This window comes from Hesperophylax consimilis, chromosome 10, assembly GCF_061612785.1.
Source record: "Hesperophylax consimilis isolate HC1 chromosome 10, BYU_Hcon_1.0, whole genome shotgun sequence".
NCBI lineage: Eukaryota > Metazoa > Arthropoda > Insecta > Trichoptera > Limnephilidae > Hesperophylax > Hesperophylax consimilis.
The window spans coordinates 15,395,377-15,411,955 of NC_142845.1; the positions used below are offsets into that span (position 1 = coordinate 15,395,377).

Genomic DNA, 16,579 nt, shown 5'->3' on the forward strand with positions numbered 1-16,579 from the left:
ACTTCATCTTGCACCAAATTTTCAAGACATTTCACAGTATTTTACTTATTACGGGTGAGAAGCCCCCGTGAACGGTACTGAAGCTATCGCTCCCTGTTTCACGGCGTATATATTTCGAAAATGCCATCAAAATGTTTCATTAATGGGTCTAAAAGTAGAATACCGACTAACTTGAAGCATTGCAATAATCTAATGAAGCTACAAAAACAGTAATTACTCACAAATTCTCTTTTTTCATGTAAATTTGACGTATTGTATTTTTTCAAGTGTCATATTTTAAAACTCAACATTTAATATGCGTTCCTTTTCCTAACGGTTAGCACTAACGTCATGTTGTTTACTGGCGGCATCTTTATGCAAGTGTGTGTGAGAGAATTCATTGTCTTTACGCGCTCTGACCAAGTGGGAGAGTGAACGTTTTATCATAGGGCACGTTTGGTAATTGAACCAAAAATTACCAATATTATTTTTCTCTTTGTAGATCAATATTATGATTTATCCATGGCAGCCGGAAAAAATACTCCAAACAAGGTATGCTTCAAGTAACGAATAAATGAAAAAAGATTATTGTTTAGTTGTACTAAATAACACAGAATAATTTAACAAATATATAAATAAAAAAATAAAATTTCTTTCATTTCTCGAGGTCAATTTATTAATGATGGTATTAATATGTATAGATATTCTATCAAATATAAAATTAAGAAATTTACCAAATAAATCCACCTTCGATTTTCTCGAAAACGAAAGCTCAAATAAAAAAAGTCATAACCCAAAATTGACAATAAATGAATAACTGCTTTGATAATTTTATAGAGAAACTGACCAGGACGCGATTTTCGTAAATTTACTCAACATGTGAGAACTTTGGGCTGTTGGTTCGATTCAAGACCTCTGTGCGTTACCTCAGAATGATTACAACCCAAGGGCTTATAACTTGTAAACATAAAGAAATATAAACCTTAATGTTGCAGGTTTCAAAACTATCCGTTTTTAGCTTATGACCTATAAAGGGTTTTACCGTTTATACCACGAGTTTCCGAACACCGTGTAAAACAAACTATATGTATCGGAAATGTTCCTCAACACTAATGACAACAGCAAGTGAATGATGAAACATTTATAAAAAATGTCAAATTAAATGCTTTACCAAAATAGTAGGTTCTGCAAATAAGTCATACTTTTTTACTAAGTTGTTTGTTTTACTTAATATTTCACATTCATATTATACGTTCATTGCTTTGCGACAAACGCACGTGTGACGTTATATTTTAACAAGTTCATTAATGTACAACTACCGCCCTCTAGTGACATAAAAATGAAGACATTTTGACAGTTTGCGAAATTTCGCTATCATATAACAAGCGCTTAAATACTTTTTATTTTATTTATTTAGGAAAATCAACAGATTATTTACATATATAAAAATAAACTAAATAATAAAGATAAAATCCAATAACAGATTTTCACTTAAAAATATAATAATAATAAAAAATATTAAAAAAAAAAAACTAAGGGTTCTGTACCCGTGGCCTGAGAGATTTACAAAGAATACAATATTGTAAATAATAAATAAAAAATAATAGAAGATGTAAGAACACAAATAAATAAAAATTTAAAGTTAACTGTTATAATATATCTATTGACATATCATTTTAGTATTTTAGGTATTCCTGCGCAAATACATAAGTTACCATTAATAATTGCCTAAATAATTGGGATTTTATCATGGGGTCGTCGGGGTAGACAGAAAAATCATGGGGTTGTGGGAAGACCAACTTGGTTACAGACGTTTTGTTTGGCATCTTGGCCTGTCAAGAGTTAAACAGTGTTGGGAACTCATGTACTATTTAAAGAAAGCTCGTTCCCTTTAAATAGCCAATGTTGAACACCGATAGTAAAAAGGGAAATATAATTATTTGACTTTATAATATATGGTAAATATTTGCTATTTAGGCACACTCTTAATAAAAAAAAACAATTCATCGTTTCAACTAAATTACTGTAAGAAAAAATTGTGGTACATACTCTGCTTAATTCTTAAGACCACGCATTCCTATTTTCTATCCAATTATAACAATTTCCTAGAGACACTTCTTAAATTCTTATAAAAATATATGTGATTTTTTTAAGATAATCTATCATTTGGCAAGCTGTAAGAGTAATTATATGAAATTCTGCTAAAAAAATTATAAAAAACACATTTGGTTCAGTTATTTCACATTTTATAAGTACGAAAAAATTCACAGTGTTTCTTTAAATGCTACTTGAAATTTTTGCTCTATTTTAAATGAGTCGGGATTTATAAAATTTTTTCGTTTACGCCTATTAATTATAACTGTTTTTTTTTTTTTTTTTTTAATATTTGCATGCTCCATTATTCATATTTACATATCTCCCTTTCAAACCATCTTCTATCTCGTTAGTATGATGTGACATGTGACATTTGCCAAAAAGTTCCACTTCCATTTAAATATGCACAAATTATTTAAATAACCCAAACTAAGAACCTGATAAATAATTTATTATGTGCATGTTTTTCTATCCCCCCAACGTTGTTCTCATTCTTATTATAATAATTTTCCGTTTAGTTTGCGTCCATCTAGACCAGAGGTTCCCAAACTTTTTTGCCCCGTAGACTACTGGCCAAATTTTTTTTTTTCCGTAGACCCCCTGACTGCCGAATATTGAATTTTCGTAAAACTATTAACGTCCCATGTCATAATTATTTATTTTTTTCGTAAAAAATAAATGACTATTGATTATTTTTCCCTTCCCTTGCCTGCCCTACAACCGGGTGGCGATATAGTTCCTCTGTTTTTGAATTGTGCAGACAGGGGCGCCCTTGTGAGGTATTACACCAAATGAAAATGGAGCAGGATAATCAACTGGAATTTCTTTCTGTAGCTGGCCCTACAAAACTGCCCCTTAAGTTCTTTGTTAGCGCTTATTCCGATCAGTTCTTCTTGTCATATGATATCCGATTCTTCAACATTCCATTTCCACATATTATTACAAGACCGGCATGGAATGCCGATCTCGTGTTGAACAGAGAGAATTTTGAATGCTTCAAAAAGTTTGTAAAGTCCTGGGTAGAGAGATGGCCTGTGCTTAGAGTTGCTGATTTAGATTAAAATCATCTTTGTTTCAGGTGCCAAGTGTATTGTTCCTGTCACTCCACGGTTACTCCTCTATAATAACTTTAACCTTTTCTATGCGTCATTAATTTGTATCACTTCGTTCACACGCGGGGCTATTTATCATCAATCTAATTTATGACTTTAAACAATAATCACGCATGGATTTTAAAATTTGTTTTAAAAAATACGTCGCTTATGTCTTGAATTATCTTTTCAAGTATAAATAAACAATCCGAACATCAATGGGGCTTGATAAAAATTCGAAGTATATATTCATAATGTAACTGATATGGTATGCCCGGGCGGCCATGTTTATTTCAAGGATAACGATACACATGATTATAAACATGCCGGAGTAGAGCTCTTCAACTGTGGTGCGATGTAAGTGGTTGATTTATGGGTGCGATGTCGCGTTTGACTGGATACATGAAATATTGACACACTTAAAAAGGTTCATATAATAAAAAATAACTACACTTAAATTTACAAATATAATGAAATAATTTTTCTGTTATTATGTCACCGTAAATATGTATCACTTAATATATTTTTTTATCGTGATTTTGAAACAGTTCTCAACGCATAACGGCAGAATCATGGCTTTCATGTATTTCAGCAGCTTTGCAATTATTATCGACGTCACTGTCACTAATTTCAAAATCTGAATCTATTTCTAAAGTAGCACCAAATATTTCTTCGTCATTAAGACCACGACCCGACATTTTGTATTTTGGCAATAAAAATACTTTCAAAAATTGATAAAAAGTCAAACTTGTACAACTTTACACTTGATTTTTCACTATAAAAAAGTTTTAACCACGTATCTTTATTTGAAAATAATCTAACACTGACGAAATTTTATATTTCTTCAATAGTTTGAATGAATGTATGTAACTGAACTTATTTTAAAATATGATAAATCAGATTAATGTACACTGTAATTAAAATAGTTCATATCCACGAAGAAGCAAACAATAATTCGATAAAACAATGTAATCTACACGGCGAGCGTCTCTGTTTGAGAATCTTATAAAATGCGCCTGCGCAATAACGTGTGTAAAGACGCGGGAAGAATTCAAACTGATTCATTTTTCGCTCTGAGTTGGAAGATCCCTTCAAATCTTTGTATCCATGATTAGGATACGTATTATGGATAAATATCGTAAGATGTCAGTAGTGTAAAGATGTGAGATTTTTTAGGAGTATAAGTTTTACCGTGCTCAAGCATGTTTCATACCCATAACGCCGAAGAAACTTTGCGTCGCACAGATGTGCCACCCGCGTACAGGGCATGCACAGTGCGTCGCAGGCGTGCGTCTCCCGCGGGGATAGGGTTAATATTGTTTATGCGCGATTGCTTTGTGTTTTATTTTTATTTTTATATACTCATTGGTTTTACTTTCTTTGTCTTATGGCACTATCGCAATGCATTTATTATTTTATTTATTTGTTTTATTATTTTTTATTCATTTATTGTATATATTGGCTTTTTACACCATTTTTGCCCGTTCTTTACACTGTTTTTTTATGCACATTCTTCCTTTACTTTTGAATTTGGGCCGTGATAGTGGGGTAAACTGCCCTCGATACGCGGCTTGTATATTTTTATGTTTCAATCATACTTCCACTTGTAAATATTGTTCTCCTTATTAATTATAATTTTAGATGCCAAACCACCAGGCGAACACATTTCAGATGTGTTCTTATTTTGTGTTACTATTAATGTAAGTATGCATACATTATTTCGTACTAACAATCATGCATGCAGGGACATTGGAGGGTCTAGAATCGTTTTAAAATAAATTTAGCTTCTTTTTACAAAAAAATTAGAGTCCTGACGTGTGCGGCTAAGGAGGTTAAACAATCAGTTTCCTCACACAGCCGTCGGGAAAGGGTGGGTCCCCTCCAATTCCATTTCCACAGTCAACATGTCCTCAAACTTAGTTTTGAAGTCTGTGTGAAGTACATCTAAATGTTGAACGTCATTATTACCCTGGACGTTTTTCAAAAACAAGTTGGGAATGTAGGAAAATTCGCGGCTTCCAATGTGCCATGTTTTGGTTCAATATATTAATTCTGACGAGAAAAAGAACGTACACTCTATTTGTATACCTCAATAAACAACTTTACGATATATATAAACATACAAATATCAAATAAGTAATTTCTCAGTCTATTATTAGTATTACGTAAATTGTGTTATTTGTGTTAGGTGTATTGTGTCATTTACGGAACTTCGTATGTACCCCCATTTGAATATCGTGGACCCCCAAATTTTTTTCTCGCTGACATAGACCCCCAGTAAGCCGATATCGACCCCTGGGGGTTAGGGTGGAGTGACGTTGTATGGGACTTTTTTTTTTAAAGATGCCAGTACTGTAATAGCAAAAAAAAGTTGCCTTTATATAACACCTCTTTCGTCTAAAAAAATCAACTCGATCGAAACGTTCCTTTATTCAACAACCAGCACATTTATATTTAGAAAAAAATTGTATGAAAAAAGTCGCTGAAAACTCTGCCAAGCATTATAAACAAGCGATATTCATAGCCAAAATACAATTTTATTAGGGGTTTTATAGCTAATAAGGTGCATAACACATGTGAAAATAAAAATAAAATTACCATAGTTTCAAGGCGGGGTCTATTTTTGGTTTTTTGAAGAGGATTAATGATTTTTTATTGTTTTTTTCGTGTTTTTGAGAAACTTGTTTTTTTATTTAATAAAATACTTTAACAAAGAGAATTTTTTTAAACATTATCGAAGTTTTATAATATTTATCGTGTTTTGAAATGAGATTTGGTGTGAAATTCGGGCATTATATGCCTAGATTTTATTGTCGCCCGAATGAATCCATCTCTTGCTTCAGGCCCAACTGTAGACAACGATGCCTGGGTAACTAATTTGATGCACCTCTCGACTGCTTGAGTGTGGCAGGGAAATCTGGCAAATTCAATACTGTCCTTTTCTTCACCGAAATTATTTATCATTTTGACTAGGTCATCATTACTGATTTCGGATAGTATCGGTGGCGGTGTAACTTCGCATTCCTGCCAGTTGATAATATCGTTATATTTACTTGCTGAAAAGTTTATTGTTGGAATAATAAAGTCTCTAACAACAGATGGACTCGGACATCTATCTCGCGCCTTTAATATTCGTCTCAAACCCAATTCTCTTACAAAAAGGTTGTCATCCATTATCATGGATAGTAGCAGATTTTCCGGGTGGCAAAAATAGGCGTTTCTTTGAATTACTGGATTAATTATATCTCGTAGATCGGTGCTCAAATATCGGGTGAGTTTTATTATAGTAAAAACATGTAATGCCCCATCTTTACACGACGGGTGCCTCTTTATCTCAAACCATGTCGGAGCATATGCTTTAACAACATATTCAGCAAGAATTTTTAGGTTCACTGAAGGGGTAGTTGTTCCTATATATAATCGAAGTATTGAGTTTGCTGTCGTCAACCAGCGTGAGTGACAAATACTACCTGGATGACGGTTTGCTAAATTTGGTGGGCAGTGACCTGTTGTAACTGCAAAACATATTTCGTACAAGTATTTTTGGTCCGTGCTCAAATTTTTCAATTCCTCTGCGTTGAATTTGTGCATCACAAAGTGTATTGGTGAATAATTTATAACGGTGTTTTCAGAGCTGCTTGAAAGAAGTTTTCCATTAGGTCCTGAAAACCCTTTAGGTCCTGTTGTAGCACCATCTAAGTGTTGAAACAAGTGGCGAAGGGGAAGTTCGTTTGCATGCAGCTGACAGATAAACCATTGTAACGGATGACCTAATTCCAATTCCATGAATCTAATAGTTCCATTTCTTTTGCCTGTATTGATAGCAGTCCCATCACATCCAATCGCTGATAAATCATTCAAATTAAAACCGTTCACTTTTAAATGGTGTAACATGCTGTTTGCGATGTTTTTGCCAGTTCCTGATGATGGTGTAACATGTCCAACATATTGAGACCCCGGCTCAGATAAAATGGAATAATGTTCTTCTGAAATCGTTCTCCGATGATATCTATCCCCTATTTTTTCCTGAGACAGTGTTTTATCCTTCCTTCCATCGAAATATAGACCTCGAATTTTTGTTGACTCCGACGACATCTGCCATGTTTTTATTAAAGAAGTGCGACACGTTTGTCTAGCTCGTCTGAGTTTGCTCCTATCAATCACCATTTTAGAGTCGTCTTCGGTTACTATGCCAAAATCTTGTAATGTAGCACTTGCAACAGCTGATGCCGACCTGTCTGACAAACCATACTGATCGCAGATTCTGGCCAAAGTGGGGAGTTTTAACATCATACGGGAATTTTCTGGAGGTTGCGAAGAATGTGAAGAAAATGATTGGTTTTCATCAAAAAGGGGTTGACGTGGTTTTGTCGCTGATGCTGTAGATGAGCTGACCTTCGAAGCAAGTTCAGATAAACGAGCTTGCATCCTCATTTTCCGATGTAATTTTTTTGTTGTGTCGGTGTCTATTGCTCCCAGCATCATTTTTCTCGAGGATCTTTGGTCTTCAAGGAATGCTTGTTCTTTGGTGGGTACCTTGCGCGTCTTTTCGCAGGAACACATATTAAGATTGTTACATTTGCATGAAGCAATATCGAAAAGTTTATTCATTTTGATTTTATAAGAATTTAACTTAACATAATAATGCACACTTTTTTTGGCCATTCTTTTTTATGGCCAATTTTTAAGTTTTAAGTATTCGTTATAATGATCTTGGATCAGTTTCATCACTCGATTGTGTGAAACAATGGGAATAGAAGCGCGCTTCCAAATTCCTTCAACAATTGCAGATATAACACTTTTTATTTCGAATACTGACGGTTTTTTTGTAGAATTAAGATTACGCTCATATCGTAAGAACAAATAATGTTTAATCACTTCTGAGACAGTAGGTAACACTTGAGAGTTCATTTCAGTTGGTGCCCCGAATATTGGACATAAAATTTTGCTTCTCGTGTAATTTGCATTCATTTTCACAACAATTATATGTGTTAAAATTTAATCGGACAAGGATTCTAACACGTCTACGGTCAGCGGTAGCCGAAACGAAACTAGATGCAAGTCGCATCTAGTTTCTGCGACGAAACAATAGGAGCGAAATTATCCCCCCCACCTCCACAGCGCTCACAAACTCACTAGTTTAAGAGCAATTTATACAGTGTTTTTTTTTTATAAAACATGTAATGTTCAATAAGGTAAATGCAATTGAAAGTAATGGATATTATTTTATATTTTTGAGACTGTACTCAGATTTTGGGAAAAAAGGCTAAATTTACGTTTTTTACGTTACGAAATCGCTAGGTTGTTGAATGAAGACATAAGTTTAGATTTTTTAAAGTATTTTTACGAGAATATGAATGACATGAAGCATCTTTTGGCAGCTATTACAATACCGAGATTTGATTTTTGCAATGTCACTCCACCCTACTGGGGGTCCATATAGACCACTTTGGGAACCTCTGATCTAAACTGTTCATAGAATTATTAAATTGGAATGAAAAGCACAAAATAATTCATTATGATTGTTTGCTACTTAACCTCTAAGAGAGTGAGTTTTTCTCAAATTTATGAGAGAAGAAAGTGTTCAAAAGAGTGAGATTCTTTGCCTTAATTAATTTTAATTTAATAATTTAATTTAAACTCAATAATTTCTTTAAATTTAATAAAAATACATATATACTATTAAAATGACCGATTATCCAGATATTAATTATTATTTAACCTTTTGAACGCGTTAATATGCTCCGTTTTATCTATACCCATACGCGGTACATATTTTCAAATACCTATGCATGCAATTAAATGTCAAATTATAGCATTCTGGCATGATTTATTGGACTATATAGACAGAACAGATTATTCTCCACAATATGAAAACAAATCCTCGTGTGTCAACACTCTTAGATGTTTATAAAAACAAAAACATAAAATTTCATACAAAGACGTACCGTATCTTTTGAATGTGGTCCCGTCATTCACTCGGCGTCATAAATAAACCGCTCTCGGTGTGTGTGTACTTAGGCCACTGTGTTTATAGACACAAGTGGGACACCATGATCACTTATCATTCTTAGTTATGAAAAGTTGTGAATGACAAACTAGTACTAACGCCATCCGTTGACAAAAATGTAAACTAAAGGACTAAAAGGCGCGAAGAGGCGCACTTGGTTATCGATCTTTTTTTATGAAATAAAATTTTATTTTTGAGAAATTCTTGTAGATGTCAGCATCGTGATAGTTCTACAAATGTCCAAGTGAGCAAGAAATACATTTATGACGAAAGAGAGCGGGAATATCGGCCGTCAAAGTTGCCGTATCAACTGTTGATACAGCCGCGTGTGAGTATAGACTTTTTGCCGTAACAACAGTTGATACGGCCGCGTGCAAAGAGTTAATATTATTATCTTAATATCATTATTAGGAGCATTCCCACAAACACCGCTATATGGTGTACGTCTATCCTCTCTTTTTCGCATTTTTACAAGACATACACGGTACGGCCATGCTCTCTTAAAGGTTAAATGTATTATTTTCCTCTTCCTGATTTTAACAATTTTTGGTCACAGTAATTAAGTTGAAACGAAGCATTGTTTTTGCTAATTACACATATTAACAGGTTGACCAATCAGTGGCCGGGGTGCGCACAACATATCTGCCGCATCCATAAAAAAACAGATGCACAGCGACTATTTGTAATGTTCATTCATTAAGCCAGGTTTCCACTGGACTGAAATATTACGGACAATACTGATATTGATTACTCGATCATCTAATTCCATATCTATTTCTATTTGTACTTCAATTTCTTTGTTAGTTTTACTGATAGATGATTTTTTTTTATGTGAATAAAGTTTTGATTGAAAACAGTAAGAAAGCAGAAACCAAACTTTAAACAGCTCCACTGCAAAACTACAAATTTGCACATTCAAAATTGTTCTTCGGGACCGTCGACATGTTTTTGTATATATGATTTAATTTACTCGTTTCTAAGTCTGACCCATGAACAAAATGCAAAAGATATGGAGTGACAAGAGGCATAACGAAGACTCATCGAGGCGCTGATTTTCCCCATATTTCTACACGGAGTGAAGACGTGGACACTTAGAGCCAGCGAAATGAAGTGGATAGACGCCCTCGAAGACGCCCTGGTGCTGGGGACAAAGATTTCAGGATTCCATGGACAGCCAGATGCAAAAATGTATCCATTCTGGAATCATTCAGGCATCCAATAGGATTTCAACTGGAAGATACTTTGGACACGTTGCTCGCCAAACTGTGGACTCCAACTCGAAGAAACTCACATTAACTGGAAGGCAGGTGGAGCAGAGTGAGGTCACCAAAGCACTGGAGAGACTATGTACTTCAGTGTTCGCAGTTAACCGTGGGGAGCGGAGGAGCCTTTTCCACCATGGAAATTGGAGAGGGGGTCACGACCCTCAGCAATGAGGAACCCACTTGAGAAGAACTCGCTTAAATTTTCTCAGCACAGCACGAAAACCTTTGTATTCTTCTTAGCAGCGAAAAGTGTGTCTAAATATTTAATTTAAGTTATTTTGTAAATATATTTTCTGATGTCATACTCATAATATGAATTGATTACTGAAAGGCAGCACTTATTTTGAATATAGAAGTTTAGTGACATTTTTTATGCATGATGCAACACAATAGCAACGCAACTAATAATATTGCACAAGTGGGGGTTTTCAATGTACATTCACTATTACTAAGAAGGTTTTTAGGTTAGCACTTACATCGGATTTTTCCTTCGTGGAAACTGGCGCGGCAACCTTCTTGTCCAGCTTAGCCTTTAGCTTTTCTAGTTTTGCTGCCTTTAAGGCTTCCTTCGCTAACTGTTTCGCAGACTTTGGCTGTCCATCTTCCAGGGCATCAACATTTGACACCTCATCAGCCATGCTTCACTAATTCAAATTTGAATATAAAAAAATAAAATGACAGTGACAGCTGGAAGATCGTGCAACGTTGTCCATAGAAATTGGATATATATAGATGGGTGATAGGTTAGGTCGTAGGTAGCGATGGGCACAATCGATTAATGATCGATCACTTAATAATAATGAGAGTTTGTTCCAGAATGTATACAGGGGTAGCGCAATGCAATACATTCCATATTTTAAAATAATAATAACAATAAAAATACACAAATAGGCAATGCGGAATAGAAGTGAAAAATGTTTCCATGCAGCCATTTATGGAGGATATTTGAACATCTTCCCTCTCTAGAGGGCCATCAGAGGGGACTCCATCCAGGCAACCATAGGAGTAATGATAGTGTTATTTGATTGGCGTAGTCATGGCTTCCCATGTGGTGGCGGAAAAGAGCTCTGAAATTTGCTCCATACAATCGAAATATTTCGATTAATTGTCATAGACAAATGGTATTCTTGTATCTCGCCTGGAGCCTGGACCAAAACGGTCATCACCTTACAGAAGTAAATATCTCTCATAGCGAGGATATGGACTGGCTGATATACGGGCCCTAAGAAATAAGGAGGCCTGAAAATAACAATCTACGGCGTACGAGCAGCTCTTCAACAGTTGTGTGTCAATCGTTGAGTGTTGCGAACAGACGATGCGATGGTTGGTTCAATTTCGTCGGTTGATCCCACGTTGATCCTCTGGGGAATACACGCAGCAAGCCTCCTCCTTTATAAAAAAAACACAATGGTAACATGGTAGCATCGTTAACCATAAATTAACATCAATGTCGTTATCTATTAAAATGAAAATAAAAGACAAACGTGGGCAAAAAAATGCTCAATGGAATGAAAAAAAAATGAAAAAAGCATATTAAACTTTCTAGTGCGTACCACGCTACTTTAGTGAACCTCTGGCAGGTTCGTCTGGCCCAAGAGACGCTTCGTAAACCATCTGCTTAGGGAGTTTGCCAACCCAAAGGGAGAATATACTAACTAAAGCCCTTTTGGTAAAATAATGGGTTAAGGGAACATATTACGTTTCTTTGGGAGGAACAGGTGTAACATGTTTCCTCAGTGAATCAACAAAGTGGTTGTTAAAGTTTATTACACTGTCTTACTATTGTTGAACTAATATAAATATGTGTCATACTTGAAAATTGATTGTACCCAAAATAAAAAATAATTGTGTTCACCGTTAAAATGTTGCTTTTATTTAATAATCTCGTTACAACAGTCCATTCTTTGGAAATAAAAATATAAATTATGGGGATGGCGTAGTTTTAACGGTAGTTTTAGCGGATTTTAGGTAACTGTTTTCCATCAAATTACACCACTTGCCTACCACATCCGCTTGAATAAAAAAATCATATTATTCCTTGGTTGTCATTGGAACCGTCCTACTTCTCTAAGGAACTGGTCATCTCCGATTTTCTCCAGTCACCCACCCAGGTATACCCAGGTGCACCTAGGGTTACGAAAATATTGCCGGTTTCTTTTTTCTTGTAATTTCTCTTGTTCTTTTGTCATTCCCCCATGCTTTTTACTACTCGCTCTTTTCTGGGTGATCTAGCTTTCGTTTAAAAATCGAGTTGGCAACACTGATTCTATGGCATTTCCCTGCGTGGTGTATCTATGCATTTCACTTTGATTTTTGTTTCCGTACATTGCTTTCGGAAAAGCAAATTTCGTGTTTTTTTAATAGTGCGCTAACTTTTAGCTTGTGGTCTTGTATTTCTATTTGTTAAAGTATATTTTCTGCCATACAAACTTTGTCTACAATGTCTAATTCCCCCCAATCTAGCCCGTTAATCAATCTCCGGCAGTACCGTTTTCAGAAAGATTCGCAAAGAGTTTTGCCCGCCGCAAGCAACGGAACTTCGGGAAAAAATGGGTTATCGAACGTTGGAATTGGTAAATTACTGATTTTAATTTGAGTTGATTTCGTTGCTTTGATTCAAGCACGTGTTTTTGACATTACTGACTGTCGTACTATATACACGATCGTGAAATGCTGTGAGCTGTCTCAGCTGATCGGTTGACTTTTTGTAATTTTTCCTGTAATTGATATCACAGGCATGTGGTCCACTTTTACCGGTATTTACATTGATTACAGTCTACTGTTTTACAATGTGTTATTGAATTTCAAACAGCTTCTGTACGATTATTTCACCCTTTTGTGTATTGAAGGGCACTGCTCATTGCACGTTCCGACTCCATTATTATTTCACCTGTCAGTCGGAAAGCCATTTTCGCGAATATCGTTAATTATTCCCGGTTGTATTTATATTATTGAAATTGTTATCTATCATGAACGGTGAGGATTTTTTCGTTAGTAGTTAAAATAATGATTTGATTAATTTATAAACTCCACAATTATTGACCTTTAGTGATGTGTCAAATTTCGTTGACTTGATATTATTAGTTCCTTTATTTGGCGGCAGATAATAATCCATTATTTCCAATATAATGTCTTAACCAATGATTTTTATGAATATATCTGTAAAAAATATAAATAAAATAAAATTTTCGTTGTTATGCATATCATATGGGTAACTTTCATTACTGTGCTATTAACATTGGTGGTCAATAGATCAGTTTTCAGGGAGTTGGCCCCTGCATGTTCACACCGAGCTCAAGGTCCCTTTTCGCTACCTGCTAATGACTAAACACAGCTGACTTTTGCTAAAATTTGTGAATATAATTCTGATGTAAATATTTTGAAAAATCATTACAAAATAGTGAAAAATGGCAGTAGTTGAAGTTAAAGTTAGTTACATTCACAGTCAGTAGCTAATTTCAGAATCTAGATCTTTTAATATTCATGAGTCAAAAAGTGTTTGTCAAAATCCCCGGGCTACTTAAAATCCAGCTCCAGTGAAAAATAGAGTAAAATTTCTCTACTACGCTTACTTCAATACACACAATTTATTGAAATAACACTTTGTTTAAACTTAATTACTACAAAAACAACTATTTATGTCGGGAGAGATGGAAATGTACCGTGCTGCTGGAATGAGACAGAGTGCATATCATGTGACGTGCTAGACTACAATTGGCGACATGTGATGGAAATTTTTTCTTGTTTTTATTAAAAAAAAACACACATTTTTAACTCCAAATATACTCAGAAATCACTTGTTCAAATCTATCGGGTATGTGCTGATCCACCATGTATAGATCAACAAATGCCGATTCTGAATATAAGTTTTATTATATAATATAGTTGTACATAGAATTAATAAACTGTTATTTAACGTCGTAGAAATTAAAACGTCCTGGCATCAATGGTTGGCTGCTTCTGATCTAACGATAGACAAAATGACATGATTCAATCTGGTTTTGTATGGATATTTTTTATGTCGATATTCTTTTCTTATTTAGTACCTACGTATATTTTTAGTTTTGTCAAAATTGAAACCTAATTTGGGCTACTTAAATGTGTATAATTATTATTAAATAATAATAAAAAACTATTATTAATGTCGGAAATGGTAAATAATCATCTGCTAATCGACAACCAACCACCGAAATTAAGATAATGTTATTATTTCTTTGAGTTAAAGTTTCTAAATAATAATTTTATTATTTATGCTCAGTTATGGTTTACTATGAATACAACATGGAATTATGTACGTACATAACTTAAGTTATGATATTTGAAATCATAACCTTAAAAATGTGGACCGTTACATCCAGAACACCTGAAGTAATACATTCCTTATTATAAATCTATTACAATAGATAAAATGTTATATTTAACTAGCTGTACCCAGCCACATGTTGCTGTGGCTCAGTCTCTGTGCAGATAGAGAAACAATAGCGTGTGTTGCTTTTACGTCCAGCAGATGGCGCTGTTTAAAAAAAAACATGGAGCTAGTTTTTTTAAAAAGCATATTTTTACCTTTCACAGGTGACATCTATATAATATAGGTATATACAAACACACCCGTATTCGAATGCAAACAAACAAACATTTCAAATGTCAAAATTTCAAAGCAATCGGTGAAGAACTTTTGTAGATTTAAGAGTTTGAACAAATAAACATTATCATTTTTTATTTATATAGATAGATTAACACATTGTAGTCGGGCGCTTCAAACAATAGACTCTAGCCTATAGCGGGTGTTTTTCACGAATAGCGCAAAAATATATCGCTTTCTTAAAATTGATACAATTTCTAAAGCAAATAATATTTTCGATTGAAATTTTCAAAGAAATCGTATATGACATTTGATCATCAAAAATAAAATATAATTGCTTTGATTACATCATAATTTCACCACATTTCAAAGCTGAATATAAAAACCTGATATTATGGCAAGCGCCACACTTGACGGAAATTCCGTCAAGTGTGGCCAATACATGTAATTGCATATAAATTACAAATAGCGGGCACACTACGCGGAAGATCGGTCGTTCCGTCGCGGACGATCGGTCGCTCCGTGGCGGACCGCCGACTCTCGCGTCTGCTCCGTCCTCCGCGCACCGATCTTCCGTCGGCGGAAGATCGGCAACGTCGCATTCCAAGTATTTGTATGGATCGCGCCACATTCGGCGGATAACACGCGGCGGCGACGCACGCACAGGATGTTCGACATTGAATGATTTATTATCGAAGTGCAAAATAGAGTTTGCCTTTGGGACTCAGAGGAAGAGGAGAGAACAGCCGGATAGAACGGCAAATAAACGAGCATGGGAAGAGATTGCAAAATTATTTTACGACAATTGGGATAGTGAAATAGAAACAAAACAGCGAGAAATTATGTAACGGTCAGCCTTTCTTCGGGAGATATAGCCGTTCTAAGTTTTGTATTTTGCTTGGTAATATAGTCCTTCGTTAAATTCAGCAATACATTAAATGATTGTATGGACATTCGATAATATTCAAATGCTTTATCTGGATAATGTCTTAGTTGCATATACAAAGTATGAAATTGCCCAATTTCTAGTCGTATTTATGTATACTAGAGTATTTATGGGATGAACCAAATATTTACGCTTTCTTTTTCTTTCTTCTTCTAATGCCTCATAAATAGCTATCACTTCTATCGGATCCATTACGATCACACCGTATAAGCGTTGGCAGTCGACTGATAATCCGCCACTGAATATTCAGTGTGGCTGCAACGTATGGTAACCGATTGACTCCCGCTGAAGTTACGCGACGGAATTTCCGTCAAGTGTGGCGCTGGCCTAATTCAGAAAATAGCATTCAATATTTGAAAATACCATGTAAAAGATAACATGTTTATTTATATCATATAGTTATATAATAAATAATAATATGTATTTGCCATGCCCGCAATTTTACAATCGCTGGATGTGTGAAATCTGATCGCGTAAATATTGAACAGTGTCGCCTAAGGCCGAAAGCGAACATTCAATAACTCATAAGTTTTATTGCTTCTTGTCAAAAAAGAGTCTTTTGCGGTTGCCTCGCCTAATTGAAGAGCCCATTCCACTTATGAATGATAGTGT

The 16,579-nt window shown here is 34.9% G+C and overlaps 2 protein-coding genes across 3 annotated transcripts in view; one reads left to right on the forward strand and one right to left on the reverse strand.

The window, feature by feature from the left end:
- Positions 1–11,138, reverse strand: part of ValRS (Valyl-tRNA synthetase) — a 38,045-nt gene extending 26,907 nt beyond the window's left edge. For both annotated transcript variants that reach the window (XM_089636632.1, XM_089636630.1), the window contains exon 1: positions 10,916–11,138. In XM_089636632.1, the coding sequence (XP_089492758.1) occupies positions 10,916–11,077 (162 nt within the window). In that variant the 5' untranslated portion in view covers positions 11,078–11,138. The remainder of the gene's footprint in view (positions 1–10,915) is intronic.
- Positions 11,139–12,733: 1,595 nt separating this feature from the next.
- Etl1 (SWI/SNF-related, matrix-associated actin-dependent regulator of chromatin, subfamily a, containing DEAD/H box 1) overlaps positions 12,734–16,579 on the forward strand; it is a 28,973-nt gene continuing 25,127 nt past the window's right edge. Inside the window, exon 1 of the mRNA XM_089636634.1 lies at positions 12,734–13,012. Within this exon, the coding sequence (XP_089492760.1) occupies positions 12,880–13,012 (133 nt within the window). The 5' untranslated portion in view covers positions 12,734–12,879. The remainder of the gene's footprint in view (positions 13,013–16,579) is intronic.